Source organism: Amblyomma mixtum, chromosome 3, assembly GCF_055824585.1.
Source record: "Amblyomma mixtum isolate Tamu chromosome 3, ASM5582458v1, whole genome shotgun sequence".
Classification (NCBI taxonomy): Eukaryota; Metazoa; Arthropoda; class Arachnida; order Ixodida; family Ixodidae; genus Amblyomma; species Amblyomma mixtum.
Window position 1 is genome coordinate 116,091,102 of NC_143014.1, and position 20,034 is coordinate 116,111,135.

The 20,034-nt window shown below is 42.8% G+C and overlaps 1 protein-coding gene across 4 annotated transcripts in view; it reads right to left on the minus strand.

Moving 5' to 3' along the window:
• The window catches only part of PIG-O (phosphatidylinositol glycan anchor biosynthesis class O), a 63,191-nt gene that overhangs the window by 25,266 nt on the left and 17,891 nt on the right, over positions 1 to 20,034 (minus strand). The window contains exons 8-11 of one of the 4 annotated variants that reach the window (XM_089580852.1): positions 17,942 to 18,236; positions 16,235 to 16,451; positions 13,288 to 13,583; positions 1,378 to 1,744 (exon numbers count right to left, since the gene is read on the minus strand). In XM_089580852.1, coding sequence (XP_089436978.1) covers positions 1,721 to 1,744; positions 13,288 to 13,583; positions 16,235 to 16,451; positions 17,942 to 18,236 — 832 coding nt within the window. In that variant the 3' untranslated portion in view covers positions 1,378 to 1,720. Of the gene's footprint in view, positions 1 to 1,377; positions 1,745 to 5,853; positions 9,449 to 9,652; positions 9,961 to 13,287; positions 13,584 to 16,234; positions 16,452 to 17,941; positions 18,237 to 20,034 lie in introns of those variants that run through there. The other 3 variants (XM_089580849.1, XM_089580850.1, XM_089580851.1) reach the window with 3 other exon arrangements.

Consider the following 20,034-nt stretch of genomic DNA (forward strand, 5'->3'; position numbering starts at 1 on the left):
ATTCAAAACAAATTGGAGCTCCCAATTGGAAGCTACAGTTGGTTCCAACTGGACGATCCAATCGGAAAATCTAGGTGCAAGTCAGTGATGTATCCCTCACTGATAAATGTGTGTATATATATATATATATATATATATATATATATATATATACAGCTGTCTATAAAATATAACACTAATCTAATTAGGTTCTTGTAAAAGAGGTATTAGCAGCTTAATTTCCTGAATTGTTTTCATCAATTCCACCATCACCACGGTCATTCGTAAATAAGATAACTTCACTTAATTGTCAACCACTCCTGGCCCCAGCAATAGGGTCTCGCGATTAGGGTATATAAGTGACTGCAAAAGTGTGTTCTGTGGATGTATATATGTTGAGAACTTATGTTGGTATACGTTTGCCAGTAATCCTGTGTGATGCATGCTTCTTAGTCCTGCTTGATTTTCATAAAAGTGTGTCATTATAATTTCAATTTCCTTGTAGAATTGTTTGCATAAGTCTCGCAGCAGTCATCATAATTTTTTTGGCTGGCCAGTTGAAACCATTTGAGTCGAATAGGTATGCCATTCGAGTTCAATTGGTGGGCCAGTAGAGTGACCAACTATTTCTAAATGGAAGCACCAGTTGGTTTCAATAGGTCGAAGCCCAATTGGTGGCGAAAACACAATTGGTTTTCGACCAGTTGGTTTCAGATTGAAATTTTCCAATTGGATCTATTGGTTTTTGACTGGGCGTTGAAGAGCCAAGATGATCGAAATTTTCCGGAGCTCTCCACTACGGCGTCTCTCACAGCCTAAGCCACTTTGGGACAATAAAACGCATAAACCAAACCACGCATTAATGTAAATTAAAAATGGGAAGGGGCTTAGAACAAATCCCTGCTAATTGTAATTGGTTGGGGTAAAGTATTAGGTATTTGGACAAACTGAATTCTGTTAGCGAGGCAATTACTTAGTGATGTTAGAGTGGGCCCACAAATTCCTCGCGATCCTAGTTTTAAAAACAAGTATGCAATGATTGATTGTATCAAATGCTTTTGTAAAATCAATGAATACAGCTGCCGCTCAAAGTCCGCTATCAATGAAGTGCTTAATTAATTAGAGTGTTTAATGTTTAGTTCAAGGACTTCAAAGTAAATACCTTCAGGGTAAAGGACTTTAGGTCAAAAGCTTTAGAGTAAATGACTTCTCGGTAAAGAAAGGCCATTAGGTCAAATGCCATTAGCACGTAAAGACCTTGAGTGCCCAACATAACTAGTGCTACTGCACAGTATTCCGCGCTTAACCATGCTAAACTGTCTGCTAAACTGTCTGCTATGCTTTTTTATTTTATTAGGGTAGTGTACCTTGCAAAAAGAAAGCATAAATAATGCTCCGTTGCAGCTTGTCCAACTTGCAGTGATCACAAGCATTTGAACACTCTACCTGTTTTGCATGAGCACTTCATGGTTTCTATTTCTATACATACAGCCTAAGGCTTCACGCTCAAATGACTATTTCCCACTCCTACAAGTATGCTAATCACCCAGAAAAACTAAAAAAAAAAAACAGCAGTAGAACTCTTGAGAAAGTTTGTATCGTTTAAAAGCTGACACTGCACAGAGCCAACTCACAAGTCCAGCTTCAAGAGAAGACACAAACAGCGGCTAGCCTTAGCGGTACACTATACTTAGCAGGCAGGCAACCATGTCGGTTGCAGTGCGATACCTTTTCGTCTTTCCTACGTGTCCATGTTCGTGCAGGGCTGCTAGCAGAAGGATTCAATCAGCGATAATGCAAGATGATGATTTCACGCCGCCAGTGACGACAACAGGTGATAAAAGCAGCAGAAGCAAAGAAATTCGTTTAACTGGTGTGGCTCGCCCCAATTTTGGTTTGAAGCGCTTGGTAATGCAAAATTAATCTGCTCGAAGTGCTCTCTACCACTGTGCTTCATTGAATTGTTGGTAGGCATGGAATATATGACTAATGAATTGTTCCCCTGAAAATTCGGTATATGGTAGTGGGGTTTTATGTCTCAAAGCGACACAAGGCTATGGGGGACACCGTAATTCAGGGCTGCACATTCATCTAGAACATGTGGAGATCTCTCACTTGCACTGACATTGCACAGCATACTGGCACTTCTACATTTAACCTCAACCAAACTGCAGACACTCAAGCAGAATTTAACCCCACCATCTTGGGATCAAAAGCTTGAAACGAAACCCACAGGGCCAGTGTGGTGGGCCTATACACCTTGAATTTGTTTTAAAAAGGTTATTATTCTCGGTAATGGAATTTGAAATTGCAAAATTTAATTCTTTGTGAGTGGGTGGGAGAATGAATAACTGTACTGCACAAAAAACTGCGCTGAGGCAAGTTCTCTACCATTGTTTAAATTTTGTTTGTGCTCAAAAAACTAGATATACTTAAGTATATTTCCGGAAGGATGCTGGCAAGCTGTTATTTTTGTCTCAGAGTAGCTCTGAACTGCATGCAGACTCATTCTTATAAATGCATTACCATTAGAGGGCTCGGTACAAGTGGAAATGTCGACTGCAGCCTGTCAGTAGTCAGTGGCAGGTGGCCCACCTGTCCTGCCCACCAGGCAATGAACTTAGAATACTGCCTTGGATATAAAGAACCTTAGAACCTCGGATAGAACTACCTTTCCTGTGTTAAGATATACCAAACGTAGGTGTGCCACCTCATCAGATATAATGGACTTCCTTGCCTGCACCTCAGATGTAACCAGCTTAGTGAGTCAACCTCTGATATAATGAACATTTGGCAGCTAATGCATTCAAACGATGTGCCAAAGATCGCTTAAAAGTTTTTTTTTTCTTTTCCTGCATTGTCTTCACTTTTTATAAAATGCAGGATGGTACAAAACTTGGCTAAAGCTAACCCCAATGGCTTGTGGCAGCAAAATAAAAAAGGCTCTACCTTTTCTCTGGTCAGCACTTGTTTTCCACAAAAAGTTGAGGTTGGTCATGATTGACTTGCTTGTCCAAATATAGCCATTCAGAGTCAGAAAGAGTAGGAATTTCAATTAAGCAGATAAGTGTAGACAAATACGCACTTTAAAGGGACCGACAGCTGATTTTAAAGACTAATTCTTTTCGAACAACAGAAAGCTTGGTGTCCACAAAATATACTTAAAAAAAAACAACCAAACATGACAGCAGTAATAAAATGTTTCTTTGAACAATGCCACTGTCCCTTTGGCACATGAAACATTAACTGCTGCATTACTTCTGTGTTAATATTAGGGTCACTTGATAGTGTTCTGCTTGTTATGCAACTTCGTTATGTTATAGGAGAGCACTTTTCACCACCTGAATTGACAGGAATAAAACAACATAGTGCCACAGCGCCACGTTGATTGAAGTGCACAGCTTTATGTATTGAAGAATTCAAGGCCGTTAGGAGAACACTATAGCACACTGCAATAGGTGTTTCTCTGTGACTGTTCAGATGGCATTTCGCTGTTTGAACTTAAAATGTGGGAAGCATTTTTTTTTTAATGCTTACTGAGGTTGAGTTCTGTGCACCAAGTATGCAGTGACCATGCACTGAGCATGTCCGCTTAATTCTCGTTTTCCTTTTTGTTGCTTTTGTTTGCATACTTCAACTGACCCCTCACCATACCAGAAGTCCTGCAGGGTCAGATGGCAGCTGGCAGGACAGCAGCGATGAAACTACCATAACTAATAGGTGCATACTGTTGGCCACATGAGCTGCTCATTACTGCATTTCTATGAGTGATGTCAGTGTTACATCCAAGCAGGCAAATCGTTAATTACAATGTCAGAGTGTCACGAGTGCAGGTGATAATGAGTTGCAAATGCACAGCCAGCCACTCAGCAGCAGCGATTTTCTGCTTTCTGATCGACAGCAGCATCTGCCATGGAAGCACATTCTGTCCACGAACGAAACTTTACAGCAAGTTCCATGACAAGCAGAAGCTGTCAGCAGGTCCTGCTCATACACATATACTTGCACGTATTTTGCTCTATACGAATGAATACAGAAGCATTGATGGGTGCTGCCACGTTCTGAGGGTGGCTGCTGTTGTGCCATTCATCTCATCACTGCTAAGGCACTGCCACCTTTTACCAATATGCCTTGCATTAGAAGACAGATTAAAGACAGCATGTGCACTGATAAAACAATAACTTTTTAAAACAAACATGTTGAATTTAGCAATAGACACAGACATTTCCAGATAAATGCTAGCATCACACCATATTTTATCTATGCAAAAATTATATTGATACAAAATATTTTCATTCTCTCCCTAATGTCATGTCCCATTTAGGTCAGCTGCTGGTCCTTCTAAAGTATTTACCCAAGTGAAATAATATGCATGCAACAAGTGACCATATTATGTAAAAAAGCAGAGAATTCATATAAGAAGAGAATGACACAATATGAGCATTCTCTTGCATTTCGCCCTGCATTTTTCCTCTGAACATAATCTCACACCAGACTTCTCCTGGCCTAAGTCATCAGCGCATGTTTCTGGTCTGGTGGGCAAGCATGTGGCTTCTGGTAGTAGGTGCGACGTTTTCCAAGGTGGCTCCAATAGGGAGAAGAAACGTGTCAACGCATGCAAAACTGGTTCACGGGCAAAAGTAGGCAATTTCGCCCATCAGGCCACGCCCCTTTGACGTCAAGTTGTCTATTCCAAACTTTCATCAGATAAATAGCCCAACTTGGATAGCTTCTCCGCACCAAAGCTAATAGCCTAACGCGTTCATTGCTTCGAAGCACAGATTTTTTTTTATTTTGCAGAAAAGCTCCATAGTTTACTACCGACTAGTGCTTTAACTTATGGCAGCCCCTTCAGATGTAAGCCAACACTGCCACACAGAAATAATGCCTTCATTGTGGAACATCTTCAGGCCCTTTGGGCAGAAATTAGGTTCAGTTCTCTAATCTAGCACAATATCAATGTACACAGTGCCTCACAGATGTCATGAATTATCTCCGGAAAGCCACAGTGCATTTTCCGACGAAATAAAAATGCCTCCAAGTTCTGCACACATATCAGCCTCACACCTGATGATTGTATAGCAACACATCAGGAGCACATTACATTTGCTTCAAAAACAGCCCATACCACCTTGGTGAAAAAATTTTCACTCTGACCCAGTTCTTGCAAAGAAGTAACAGCCACAACAAATAAGACTGAGAAAAAAAGAGCTCTTTATTGAAAAGCAGACATTTCAGCTGGCATGTTTATTAAAGCTGCTAACATGCTACTCCGCCCAGAAGAGGGGGTTAGGGGACAAACAGGCTATGGAAGAAAAGGGGCAGGAAATGAAAAAACAAAAATGCTTAAAATACAGTAAAAGCTCGTTAATTCGAACTTCACGGGACCGGGAAAAAAGTTCGAATTATCCGATGTTCGAATTATCGAATGGCCGCGAAAAAACCGACAAGAACCATTTGCATTACGGTATATGTAGGGTATTTACTCGCGTAACAAACCCACTCACATAATGACCCCCCCCCCCCCCCCCCCCGATTTTTGCCTAAGAATCTGAAAAAAAAAAAAAAAAGCGTCAGTCGTTAACGCTTCCCTCCGTTTGGCACCGTCACGGCCCACAACGCTTTTGGCGGCGCGCCAAGATTCTGCGCAGCGATAAGTGATGTTATCGCTGCGCAGCATCTTGGCCGCCAAGAAATGCGTTGTGGGCCGTGACGGTGCCAAACGGAGGGAAGCGTTAACGACTTATCGCTGCGCAGCATCTTGGCGCGCCGCCAAGAAATGCGTTGTGGGCCGTGACGGTGCCAAACGGAGGGAAGCGTTAACGGCTGACGCTTTTTTTTTTTTTTTCAGATTCTTAGGCCGGGGGGGGGGGGGGTAGCTCCAGCAAGGGGGAAGCGAACTTTGGCAAAGTGCCAGCGCTTGTTCGGTTGCGCAAGCCTAGTTCAAAAGCGGGCGTCTTGTTCGCGGCTGAGCGCGTGCTTCCGTCGCGTCCGACCGATGGGTGGAAGCATGGACGACACTCCCAAAGAAAAAAAAAGTTTTTCGCTCGTAATTTGTAGCGCCGGTCCGAAGTCATAGCCTTCATGGGCGTTGGCTGGGACCGCGCTGACAGTGCTTATCCGTATTTTCGAATTAACAGGGCTCGAATTAACGAGTATTTAGATGCGAGTTCCGGAGGTTGCGCGGAAACGAGGGTAGGCAGCCGCCAGTGCGGTCGCCAAACCCTACCCTCCGGTGCCGCCGGCCACCGCGCCGGTGATGGTGCCATTTAAGCTTTACCCACTTTTCCAAGGTTTTATCTAGTTCCATCTTCTGTGCCCGTTTAGGACATACGCAGCTAACTATGCGGAGGAGGTGCTTTGGTGGTGCTTTTTTTTTTTTTTTTTGGCCACATGCTGTGTGCCAAGCCGCCCAGACGCGGTGGCACGTAGTTCGAATTATCCGTAACGGAACCGACTCGCTTTCGAATTAACGGGCTTTTTTATACACAGATCTCTATGGAGCTTGGCCGGACCAAGTAGTGTAGTTCGAATTATCCAAAAATTCGAATTATCGAGTTTTGAATTAACGAGCTTTCACTGTACTACCATGGCTCTCAAGAAATATGAAAGTAAAGTTCTCCAATTTGGATAAAGGTGCTATTTTTTTGCAAGAACCCTCATTTCTTAGTGAAAAGAGGACAATATGTTCAAATCTTTGTGCTCCTGCAATAAGTAAGGCAAAGGCCTTAATATGTTTCACAGCCTCAAAGGTATTTGAGTCACTCATCTCCACATTGGGTTAGTAAAAGGTTCATTTGTCTGTTTAGGCTGGGCAATTCTAGCAAAATGTGTTTCATTGTCTCAGTGAAACTAAAGTGTGCATAACAGAGTGAGTATGTTGGCACAACTAGAACCTAAATGATAACACGAAATAATGCACTCAGTCCTATTAAAAAATGGCTTTGTTTGTACAAGCTTCAAAATGAAGACAAGGATCATGAATCTAATCTATATACAGAAACCATACCTCTAAACATGAGGGAAATCGAAAGCTACCACAGTTCACCTGCAGTAAAATGCTAATCTCAGACAAAACAAAATCGCCCTTCATGCACTTGCAATTTCTGAAACAATCTATAATTCGCCACCCAGTGATGACCTCTGACCTGCCAAATGTAGGACTAAAAGAATAATTTTGCCACCAGGAGAAGAGAACTGCCAGAAGAACTGATGAAAACTTATGTGAGAGCAGAAAATTGGCCCATACTATTTCAAATCTTAATTTCAGTAAAAGTGCTGAAGTTCATGGCAACAACAATGTCCATCTGAGAACTCAACAAATCACATTATGTTGGCAATGTTGGTTATGTCTCTTCATTGGTAACCTACCTAGTTTAATCAAACGGCAAAGACAAATAATCACAAGGCTACTTGGAAGCCTGATCTAAAGTACCAATACACACTATTTCAGAAGTTTTCGTCTTTTGTCTCAATCCAAAGAATACTGATTATAAAAATGGGGCACTCCACAATGACAAGATACTCATGACAGGCACTAATGACTAGTTACTCAGAAAAGTATAGTCATGGACAGAATATGGACCATGCTTCACCACTGCAACTCATCTTTTATGCTTTGTAACAAAAACAGAAAGGTTTTCTGCATTTATGGCCAAATGTGCATGTGGCATTTACTCGCACACAGTAAAAGCTCATTATTAACTCCAAGGCGCCGGAAAAAAAAAAAATGTTTGAATTATCCAAAAGTTCAAATTATCGAATGACCCTAAAAAGTCTCAAGAACTGCTTGCATCATGGTAAATTTATCTGATGAAAGACTGTACAACGGTTGCCTGTTTTTGACACAACACTAGCGTGACTATTTTTCACATTCCCATCAATGCTTTATTGCATTCATAGTGTCGGGCACATCAAAGCCGAACTGCTCCAAAATCTTACAGGTCCCTCGCATCCTTCATGGTGAGACTCGGTGGAGCTCCACCGCTACCACGTAATACCCATTGGAAGCTTCACCACACAAACGGCGAACAGCACGTGACAAGTGCGCAGTATCGGCCCACTGGAAGAACGGAACCATGCGGACGGAAGTGAAGGAAACTAAAGGAAATGGCTCAGCGGTGTCGTCGTGGTGGCTCAGAGGTTATGGTGCTCGGCTGCTGACCTGAAAGACGCGAGTTCAATCCAGGCTGTGGCGGTCGCATTTCGATGCAGGCAAAATGCTAGAGGCCTGTGTACTGTGTGATAACAGTGCACATTAAAGAACCCTAGGTGGTTGAAATTTTCTGCAGCCCTCCATTATGGCGTCTCTCATAGCCCGAGTCGCTTTGGGACGTTAAACCCCTTAAACTGAAAGAAGCAGCGGCGCTGAAGCGACGAGAAAAAAAGAAGACACCAGCGACTTGGCAATCAGCGTCCGAAACGGTGCTCAGCTGGGTTAGGTTGGTTGGTAAATACTGGCTGGTGGAGCCGCAGTCATCACGGGCTGACACAAAGCTTAGAAAAGCAAAACCGAAAAGGCACAGTCGGGACTCTTCTTGACATGTTATCGGAAACCGGGTGTCCGTTCGTTGTCACGTCTGCTGTCGTGCGCACAACCGAGGTGCGCGGGCGACTCTGCAGCATGGAACTCGGGTTTTGGGTAAGGCCATTTTGGCGATTTCTTGCTGCGCTGATAACACCTGGACGTGGCCTCCATTAAGGCGCTCAATTGAATAAACAGTTGTGAGAACCGTAGCGTTCGTATTAGTGAGCATCCGACACCACAGATTTACATGGGCGTTGGTTGGGAATGAGCCAGCAAATCAAGTTATCCGTATTTCCGAATTAATGGGGTTCAAATTAATGAGCTTTTACTGTAATAGCAAGCACCCATTAATTTTTGCCAGGTAACGCATCAGACAGGTTTTACCGCTCAAGCATGGTCCATATTATTGCTCCACGACTACACATGAAGGCACCTGATAAAACAGAGCCCTGTGAAACAAGCAAAATATACAGGAGTATTGCTACTCGCCCTGGAATGTGCACGCAGAAGAGGTATTTGCAAAGGAAGCAAAGGTTTACATCAAAGTAGAAATTTCTCAATATTGCATTACAGAAACTTGACGTTTTAAGTAGGTGAATGACATTACTTTCCCTTTCAGCCTGTAATAATATGATGCATAGCATTGCGACACAGTGTACGCACTTTTAATTCCTCAAATCTACGACACCATCATTGAAGCCTGAAAGTTCATAGATAAGACAACCTGAATAAATTGGAACTCTACACTGCTAATGACAGAGGTCAGTCTACATGCAAAACCTGTGTTCTTAACACTGTTCTTCGAGACACTATACAACCCCCGATGGCTGCAACAATGCTGAAACCCGCCGACAGCACTTGAAAGACAAGTCGAGGTGCAAATATAGACCACACCATTAGGTGGCGCCGCAGAAGCAAGCATGATGCCATTGTGCTGCATACCTGAAAGATATAGACAAATCATGAGCCAGACTGTTATCTTTTGACTAACAACTTCCAAAAAATAAGCAACAAAACTCTACTGCGTAACATGTAACATGTAACAAAATAACCCCAGGTGGTCGAAATTTCCGGAGCCCTTCACTACAGCGTCCCTCATAGCCTGAGTCGCTTTGGGATGTTAAACCCCCATAAACCAAACCAAACCAAAATAAATCATAAATCAATCTAAAAAATAGACACTATTATACTAGTACAACAACATCTCTGCACAAGTTTTTTTCTCTATATGTATTGGATATTATTCAGAATAAGAAAGACCTCAGAAAATATCAGAGTTTAAAATCTGAACTGGACAAAAACTCTCTAAACATTTCATTCAACCATCATTCATCAACTTGAAGTCCTGCAATTCACAAGTAGTTCAACACACCATGTATAGTCACACCATTGCAGCTTCCAAGGTTTGCAACTCCTCTGTTCCCATTTATCTCAGAGGCTAAAGCAGTGCTTTTCTTCCCATGAAAGAGAAATGGAAGAAGCAGGCACAAATGCTACCCATTATTCGTATTGGCTTTCTTTCACAGAGCTTTCATTTTCAGATCTGTGTGCTATCCACAACATGACTGCAGGTTTCAGCCTTATGTACCATCAGCAACAAATGAAACGCGAATAATGCGAACACAAGAATACAAAAATATTAGCTCCTGGAGAAAAAATGCAGGCGGGGTGCGTACATTAACATTTCCTCAAAGCGGTCTTCGTGCCACCAAAGTGAACATTTAGTCTCCATCATCTAAAATCTTCTCGTTTTGCTGTTCCCATTTCATTTGTTGCAGATAGCACAAATGACTTGCAGCAAAAAGATCACGTTGCAAAAACATAAAGGTATGTGCAATTTTGAAAAATAACTGCATCAACGTCTTGATATGTGCAGTCTTAGCTGAACTTTTCTAAGTCACGGTACCATAGATGGAGTGGGCTAGTGGCTGAGTGGGAATGTTGCTGTAGCCCGCTCCAAATGCAGCCTAAGAAATTTTGGTAATGACTGCATCTATCACCAGCAAGAATGTCGTGTACATTTAAGAGGCATTTAAGAGGTGCATATCCCTGACTGAAACAGCTGCCAAACACCTGTCTGCTTGGGGGAGAGGGGGGGGGGGGGGGGGGAACGAACAGGCATACTTGCTTTCTCCCTCTTTACATGAATACTAAATGACACTATATTTGTTATCCAATAAACCAACTTACCCATTTTTTTTAAGCTTTTTCAACCTATTCATTTAGAATCCAATTTAAACTGAACTTTCACTATTCACAGAGCTCTACAATTAAAAAGTAAAAACAAAAATAATAAACCAACACAAAATTAGCATGTACTATGTGCAAGGCAGGATGCTAAGTGCTGAAAGCAGACATCACTAATAAGTTCTACAAAGCACCCAGAGTCCCCCAGTCTTTGCAAAAACCCTGTTAGGTGACATTAAAAAAAAAAAAGCAAGAAAAAAAACCCAAAATGCAAGCACACTACTCAAATGCATAAAGTGTGTTTAAAAAGCACTGTCTCTACCAAGTTTTTATGACAGCTACCAAAGTAACACTCCAAAAACTCTGTTTAGTACACAAGTGAGTGCAAAAGAATTAAAGGAGAAGTTTTGGATGAGCAAAGAGAAAACACAAAAGCAAAGCAGTAGTGACTTCCCCTAATGCCATCCGTGGTGCTTTCCCTTCCAGTATTTTTAAGCTTGACCATGCTAGGTGATGGTGCCCCCCGCGCCCTCCTGCTTTGGCTTGCCTTATTCCGATCTTGCCGACAAGACAGAGTCATGTGGCCTTGCAATGTGATGATGTCATTTCAGCCGATGATGATGAGATGAGATCAAAGAAAGGGGTCTCGCTATAGCTACTAATGCTATAAAACTATGTGCCTACCTAATCACCAACGGCTTGCTCAGTGGGTGACACACCTAACATTCACCATAAAAAGTCACTGCAAAGTGCTGACACTGTCAGTAGTGGAAGGCCACTTTGTTTAGCTGATTTAAACAATAAGTAGTTTACCTTCATTTAAAGGTGCAAAAATACTGTCATGTCTTGCGCTGTGCACAGAACAAAAGCAGCTGCTTGAGAAATTTGCACTGCAAGGTCTATTTAACAGTGAATTTTGTTATGAGTTACGACACATTTCCCAACCTTCATTCAAAAAAAAAAATTCTTGAAAACCAGGATTTGCACTAAGATCTAAATCCTTACCTACTACAAAAACACAGGCCAATCCAAAGGCTAGACACATTGCGTCTTCCTTGTGCCCAGAGGGGCTTATGTTACTTCATGCCAGGAATATGCCCTCAAATTTAACCTTTATGAAGACTGCATTAGGCCGTGCAATATTAATGTAAAGCTTTGTTTTTCATGTGTTTTGGCGGCAATAAATTGAGAACAGGTTTATAGGTTTATAAACCTGTTCTCAATTTATTGCCATCAAAACACATCATTACCATTTTTTGAAACATCCTCTGAAACAAGTTATCTGGAGTAGGATTACTAGACATTACTGGATCATTCACGAAACATCGCAGTCACATGTGGGTGATTCTACATTCCAGACTGTTGCTAACAATGTATACAGTTGAACCTCGTTATAACGAAGCTGAAGGGGCCTGGCGATTACTTCGTTATAGCCATAACTTCGTTATAGCCTGTTTTGACAGAGCTTCCTAGGGAAATCGTCATTCCTTCGTTATATCTACTATTTCGTTATAAACCGTTTCGTTATAACGAGGTTGCACTGTAGTATGTAAGTGTTATCTAGAAAGTATGGGACTAAAAATATAGCACACCCGACAGCCACCCCCAGCCTGATCCTAATGACCCCCAAGTGTGTGCTTGTACATTACAATCATTCGTTGCCAAGTTGGTTTCCTTTGTGGACACAAGTGTTGCAGTGGTGCCACTGCTAACCCGTGTGCATCATTATTGTTGTTCGCACCACCAGGCCATATTCTAGTTCACTACAGTATAAATCACTGAATTGCATTTAAAGATGTAGAGAAATGAAAACTAAAAGAAAATTGTGTCATGAAACACGGAATGCGCACCCAGCCAACCACTGAGGCAGCACCCAATTGCATGTGCCATGCTGTCCAAAATCACCACTGTAAGCTGCCTGCATCAGAGCGAGGTAACATCTGAAGCCAATTAAAATATTACACATTAGTGACACTACTACTTGCACACCTTTATTAGGTGTTGAGGCATCACCATACCTTGGACTATGAAAACAAAGAATAAAAATACATGGTTAATTTTCATTGCAGGATCCCTTAATGGCATGCTGCACATACCCACACAAGTAAGACATGCAGTAGACAATGATGACTGTACATACAGCACATCTAAATAGTTTCACACTGAAGTTTCTGTGCAGTGGCTTTGGCCGGCTGTATAGGTATATTCTGAGAACTGGCTAGCATCCTGAAACCATTGATTAGGGTCTGATTCCTAGATTATATCTATAATATATTTCACTATGTTGCCAAGCTACCTCCAGTTTTGCAGCTGAAGAATTTTGTGGCACACTGCAGGAACATTCCTCGGCATACTGACATAGCCCAAGTATCTAAATAACATTACAGGAAAGTACGACTGTATCTTGCCTAAAAAGCCTATGTTATACGCCTACAAATCTGTGTTCCCTCTGAAACAGTATTGGCAGCATCCTGCCACGACATGTGCATTCACGCTGAGAGGCCCCTGAAACAGCATCAAAGCTCTGTGGCAATCTACACACACAAAGCCAACTGAGCAGATGCCTGGATGCCAGTGCTATCAAGGTGCCTCACCTGCAGCACAAGAAGTGTGACGTAGGCAGCAAGTGGCAGGATTTCCTTGCGAGCACAGCATGACACTTGAGTTGAGAGTAGCCTTTGCATCACAGGCAGGCTGGCAGCTGCCACAAGAGGACCCGCAAAAGTGTTCAGCAGCACCTTGAAGGCACCCAGAGTCAAGGGTGGCTGATCAATAGGTGCCCCCACAAATGCTGCTTTCCAGTGGATTGTCGAGAAGCTCGTCTGATGGCCTGTTCCAAAAAAGCCCAGCTGTCCCAGAAGCAACCAGCTCATTGCTGGGCCCCACACATCTGAAAAGAAAGAGCTAGACATACTCAGAGAGTGACTTGCATGGATTGAGAGGTTGCTTGCAAACCTTTATGCAACTTTCAAAAACGTGCAATTGATACTAAAAAAACTCTGTGTTTAGCTCAAGGTTAAAATAATAGCGCAAGAGTAGGCACTCTGTTATATTACCATAATTACTCGAATGTAATGAGTTTTTTCACTGAAAATAGAAGTGGAAGGTCACACCTCACATTACATACGAATATTAATGTTAAAATAGAATACTATGCAAAAAGCACACTATGCTGTATTTACTCGCATACTGGGTGATGCGTTGCGCAAGTCACAATTATCCCCACTTCGTTTCTACTTGGAGTTATTGATCAATTCACTCTCACTCTACCATATGCTAGCTGTCCTGTTAGCTCAGTTGGTAGAGCGACTGCTGTGGTGAAGCGGTGGTCTCGGGTTCGAACCTCGAACCAGGATGAATTTTTATTGAACTACGAAGTTTCTATGGAAGCTGTATAGCTTTCCTTTGTAGTCGTGTGGCTCTGCTTGGGCGGGTGTCAGGAAGTAATTACTCCCTTATTATATATTTTGTTTCTATGAGAGAGCTGCTTATCAGAAAAAATAATAAAACTAATATGTATAGAGTTATGTACTTTTCTGACAGTGTTCTACCCACTGATGTCAATAACCTATCTGACATCAGCAGGGAAGAAGCGAGTCTAGACATGCACAGGCAGACTAAGTTTTGCAGGATGCAGATTTGCAGGAAAAAATTTATTGCGACATGATCGAGCAGAGCAGATGAATGAAATACATGGAAGCATGAGGAGACATGCATGCTGCATCAGCTATTAGAATACCATCTGATTGGTAGCAAGGCAATTTCAGAAATATTATTTTTTTCCGCGAATCTGCATCCCGCAAACTTTTGTCCATGACCGTACAGTGGTGCTGCTGCCCTGACCAGCATCAAGAGTTGCAACCATTAAACATTATTGAGAAACTGCAGGCATCAAGCATAGTGCTCAAACTTAAGTTGCGCCTTACTCATCTTACACATATGAATATGAACATCAAAAGTGTTCTAGGGCTGCTTTACATTTGCTTTCTGGTGAGCATAACCATTTGAGGGTTTTTGCCACACAGAAACAGTTCCGACCTAGCATTTGAAAATTCTTGCCACACTGACAATATATTGTCACTGGGACGTGCTGCCACCTCCTAGGCCTTACAAGAAGTGTTAGAAAATTGCTTATGCTTCCTTCTTGAGGAGATAAAAAGAACTGATTTCGATCTTCAGTGTGTCACGCAATTTGCGGTGACACGTTTTCGTCGGTTCAGTTTCTCCGTGTGATCGCATGAAGGCACGCGAAAATTGATTTTTATCTTTATTGGTGCTGTCCCTTGTTTATTACCGATGCTCACGGAGTATTATCACTCTCCCGGTTTACTGAATTTTAGGACCTCTGCCCAAGGCAGCTGCGTGCAGCGAAGGTTCCATGTGTGCACCGACACAACTTGGCGCCCCAAGCGGAGAGCAGACAAGTGTGTCATGTGTTCAGACTGCGACAAGACTCTGTGTGTAGAGCCATGTTTTAAGGGCTGCCCTACTCTTAGATACTATTCAGCATTTTTGCAGTTCTCAGTAATGCTGACACCACAGTACTGTCCCTAATTTTTTTTTTTTTTTCACCTTTTTTCCCCCGACTTTGTTTATTCAAGATCCAAAATAAAGCAATTTGACCATACAGAGAAAAAAATTCAACTTTCAAAGGGTTAGCATGCACATTCTGTTATAACTAACAACTGCTTCTCCATGTGGCACCTGCAGTTTTCATTGGTCATTTGATGGCCCCCAGTGGCATAGCTGGCACCGATAGTGTTTCCTCTAGACTCACATCCAGTTGAAGGGCATTTTAGGAATGTGTAATTTCAGAAAAAGGGTAAGCCAAAACATGTTCGACAGAAGCTGCTAGGGAGCAAGGGTGAAGACCACTGAGATGCTGCATGAGATGCTGAGATGCTGCATTGAGAGGCCGCAAGAGGCAGGACCAGAAGGAAAATGAGAAAAAGATGGCGACACGAAATGGATGAGGAATATATTTCTTATAATTCTGCTGGTTGGTCGAATCGAGGATGTGCTAATATTTTTTTTGTCAAAGCTGCGAACATGAAAATGTGGCACATTTAAAGCCTGCCTGCCCAATGCCCATAGTTTACAGTCTAACCACTGCTTCCAATAGTGCAGCTGTGCTGCCACTGCCATATATTGGTACTCCCCGCACCAGAGATGATACTGGAAAACAACAGCCAATGAATGGACGCCATGAAGGAAGGAACACACACACACGAGGCTCATGTGTGTGCATTCCTTCCTTCATGGCGTCCGTTCGTTGGCTGTTGTTATCCAGTATGTCCCACCAACTAGGCCAGACACAAGTTCTTCACCAGAGATGAGGACAGATATTTTCCGTGAGAGGAAAGAGCGACACCTTGCTGGCACAGAGACAGCAGACGAGAGAGGCATGGCGGCTGAAATATGGGTGGTATTATGTCCTCGACCTTTCCTAGCTATGTCCCTGCATTGCATGCAGACACAGCCATGTGTCTGCGTGCTCAAAGAAACAGCATGCTTCAGAGTATATTCGTAAAGCATATTTACCGCTTGGAGGCACTGAAGACCACAGCTGAGTAAGGCCCCACAGAGCAGCAGCTTCCAGACACAGTGGTACAGCATAGCTCTCACCAGCCACGGTCAAAAGAAACAGCAAAGCAGACGCAGGCAGAAGGCCCAGGTAACTTGGGGAAGCATGGGGAAGAGCCCAGCCAAGAACCGCCAAGGCTATGCTCACCACCATTGCTGTGTTGGGAAGTAACTCCTGAGCAGAGAACATCCACATACATTACTTTTCACACCAACATCCAGAAAAGACTAAGTCACACCTATTGCAGAAACTATCAGCGCCAGGTGCAGCTCTCTTGAAAAGAATCCCCTCCCCTCCACCCTAAGCAGAAACAATTCAAAGAGCCCCTGGAGCCATTTAGAAGGCTGCTATTTGAAAATTGGATTACACTGCCACCTCAAACTGCACACAAAACTCGCAACCTTGATCATAATATTTTAACCCATTCTTCTACACAGCACGATGGTCTTTTCAAGTTGAGCCACAAGTCAGGCTTCATATAGAATAATTAAGAAAAAATTCAGGAATTAATTCAAGAATTACAGGATTTGAAGGACACAATGAGGCAATAATCAAGAATGGCAAAAAATGTCTGTTTGACCACACAGACTACAAATCTTTTAGACTAGGAATCATTAGAGGTTTGCCTCTAATTTCCCTCTTTATAAGCACCGTCCCTGCCTTTTTTTCTCCCTTGCCATTCAAAAAAGAGGGTTATATCATTTTAAACTCCAATATTCTCTGGGGAACCATCTACAGGCTCCTGCAAAGACCTGCGTATTTTCTGCAGCTTTGTCTTCGTTTTCTGCAAGTTCTCAAGCTCCAGCTGCAACACCTTCCTTTTTCAATATTCCTGCTCACTTGCTACTTCTTCTTTAGGCTATTCAAATACAGCCATACTGCACAAGAGGCACGGAATAATTTCAACTTGACAGACATTGCTATGCTGCATACTGAGAAGGCTGCTACTCCGTCGTACTGCATTGCACATGGCTCACTGAAAAATATAATATAGTTATGCTATGTGGTTCACATGAATTTGCTCATTAATGTTGTTCAAACATCCTTCTGTTATGCTGAGAAGAACTGGGAACATCCCCATGCAAAATGATTGTTTTCCAGCGCACATTGAGACTTCTCATAGTGCACCTGCTTCCAGATGCATATGATCTCGTGGTGTGTTTGGAGCTTTTCAGGTGACCTCCCTCCACGCTGCAGAGATTCACCTAGCAGACAACATATATTCACGAAATTAACTCCTGCACAGGCTTGTTTCCAAGCTGCTAGTCACAGTGTAGCTTTGCTTCAAAGAGCCAGGTCAGAACAACCAGAATTATTCCAAGGAATTTAAAGACTGCATCCAAAGTTGAGGAGTTTCAAGGGCCCTTAATCTTTCTAAAAATCAAGGGTATTCAATGATTTCAAGGGCCTGTACAAAACCTGCACACAATGCAGTGCACCTAATGATGGCCTAATGCAGTGTGCATATAACAGCTAGCTTATTATGCTAGCTGTTCTTATTATGTAACCGCACACTGTTCCCAACATCAACCAGCTCTGTTGATGCCAATCATACAGAACAAAGTTGCACAGAAAAAGCAAAACAAGCAAGAAAAAAGTGGAAAGATGTCAAGTGCCTAGGATGACTAGGCCCAGCAGAGAGCAAGCTGCTCTCTGCAGCATACCTGGTGGGAGCCCAGAACACCCTGGATGGTGGCAGGTGGCTTGAGCTGGATGAACCAGTGTGCCAAGAGGGCCCCCGTGGCAGCCATTAGGCCCACTCGTGCCAAAGCAGCACCCAAGCCCGAAGAAGCCCTGGGTGGCCATGCTCCCCATGCCAGCAGTAGGGCACAGCCGCTTGCCCCCAGCACTCGCTCCAGGCCCCAGGCCTGAGGCTCAGAAGGGCTCTTCTGCAGCACGCTCTCCTCACATGGCAGCCCTAGATGCTCTTCTCGGCAGCGCCAAAACAATGCTGAAAACCTGTGCACAAAAGATTGTCCAAATAATACAAGCTTTGTTCATACGTAGCAGTAATATCTCAATGCGTCCAGTGGGGCAATAGTAGCCAATGGTTTGACGGCATACCGTTCAATCAGAAGTTATGGTTGATGAAGTTCACAAGTCACCAATCACTGACCACTAAAGTCACTAAAAATGCTTCTAAGTGCTACAAAAACCCGGATACGCCCGCTGGTTGCCTCATCGTGAACAAAGGAGCCGTAGCGCTCCCGAAAAGCAATTCTTTTCTAGACCATGGTCAGTGACCAGTGAACTTCATAGGACAATAGTAATGTGAAACAGTGGTAACATTGGTAAGGCTTTTTCAGGATACTAAAAATAGTTGGTTGCTTCCAGGAACACTTATCATCATCATCATCAGCCTGACTATGCCCACTGCAGGGCAAAGGCCTCTCCCATGTCTCTTCAATTAACCCTATCCTTTGCCAGCTGCAGCTACTGTACCCCCGCAAACTTCTTAATCTCATCTGTCCACCTAACTTTCTGCAGTCCCCCGCTACGCTTGCCTTCTACAGGTGCATAAGAATTCTGTAACTCTGATGTTTCAAATGAGCTAATAATGAATTACTAAGGGCAACCATACAATGCAACAAGGTTAAGCTATCTGTCTATTGCACTCAAAGTAAAAAAAACAAATGTTTTTTTTTAGCCTACGTCAGTACCCCTAACATGCCCCTAAACTAGATTACCTCGAGAATTTTATTAACTGGCAATTCTAAGGCTCTATCCGAGACATCTTCTCCTGCACAATTCTGAAAAGATGACGTGCAGGTATCAGTACTACTGTCTGACCAATAAATTTTGCTCCAAAAGAATTGCCACACCCTCAACCAAGTGCTCACCCTTACCCTGCCACTAGTGTAGTTTCTGCAGGCCTTCAGGGGGTAAGGGGAGGGGTGAACCCTCTTTGGAGATCTACATCATGGTGGAGTGCTTTTCTTTCCTTTGGGGTTTTCCTGTGCAGTGACTCTTTGCTCCCGACAGGGATGGCTTCCTGTGGTGTGTTTGTGTGAGTGCCACCAGCTTCCACAAGAGTTTCTTGTGACCAATGGTAGTAGTACACTGGGTGCTCACTTCGGCTCTCACTCGATACACAACTGTCTGCGTGCGAGGGGCTCTACAATGACGCTGAACAGCGTGCGCTATCCTTTGCCTCATGAAACATATGGCAATATATTGTTTTGTCAAGTTAGCCACCAACCTCTATACAACCTTGCGCTATCTTTGGGTTCAACCACCGTCATACAATTCAACTCGCCGTGACCACAGCAAAAAGGTACACATTCCACACTCAAATACGCTTGCATTTTCATACTCGTTTATTCCTCGGACAAGCAATGACTGGAATAACCTACCAGCATCACTAACAAGCATATCTGAAATTAAGAACTCTAAATCGGCATTACACAGTTTCTTTTCATAGCTAGTGCTCATATCATTATCATGGCGTTCATAGATGGTGTTCATATTCCCATTACGACTGTTTGTTTATTAGGAACTGCATTCCTTCTTTATTATTTGTTTTCCTTCTCATATTTTTATGTATTTATTAACACCGTTACTGATTTAGTAATTTACTCTTTGTACCTTTGTTCTTTTTCATTCTTTTTGTATGCTTACTTTCGTTTTTGTACTCGTTTTACAGAGATTGTGTATATTTTTTACTAATAACTTTTTTGTTTACAATGTGTAAGCCTCTGCATCTGCCCCTCCCCTCTATAATGTACATTTGTACCCTGAGGGTATAATAAATAAATAA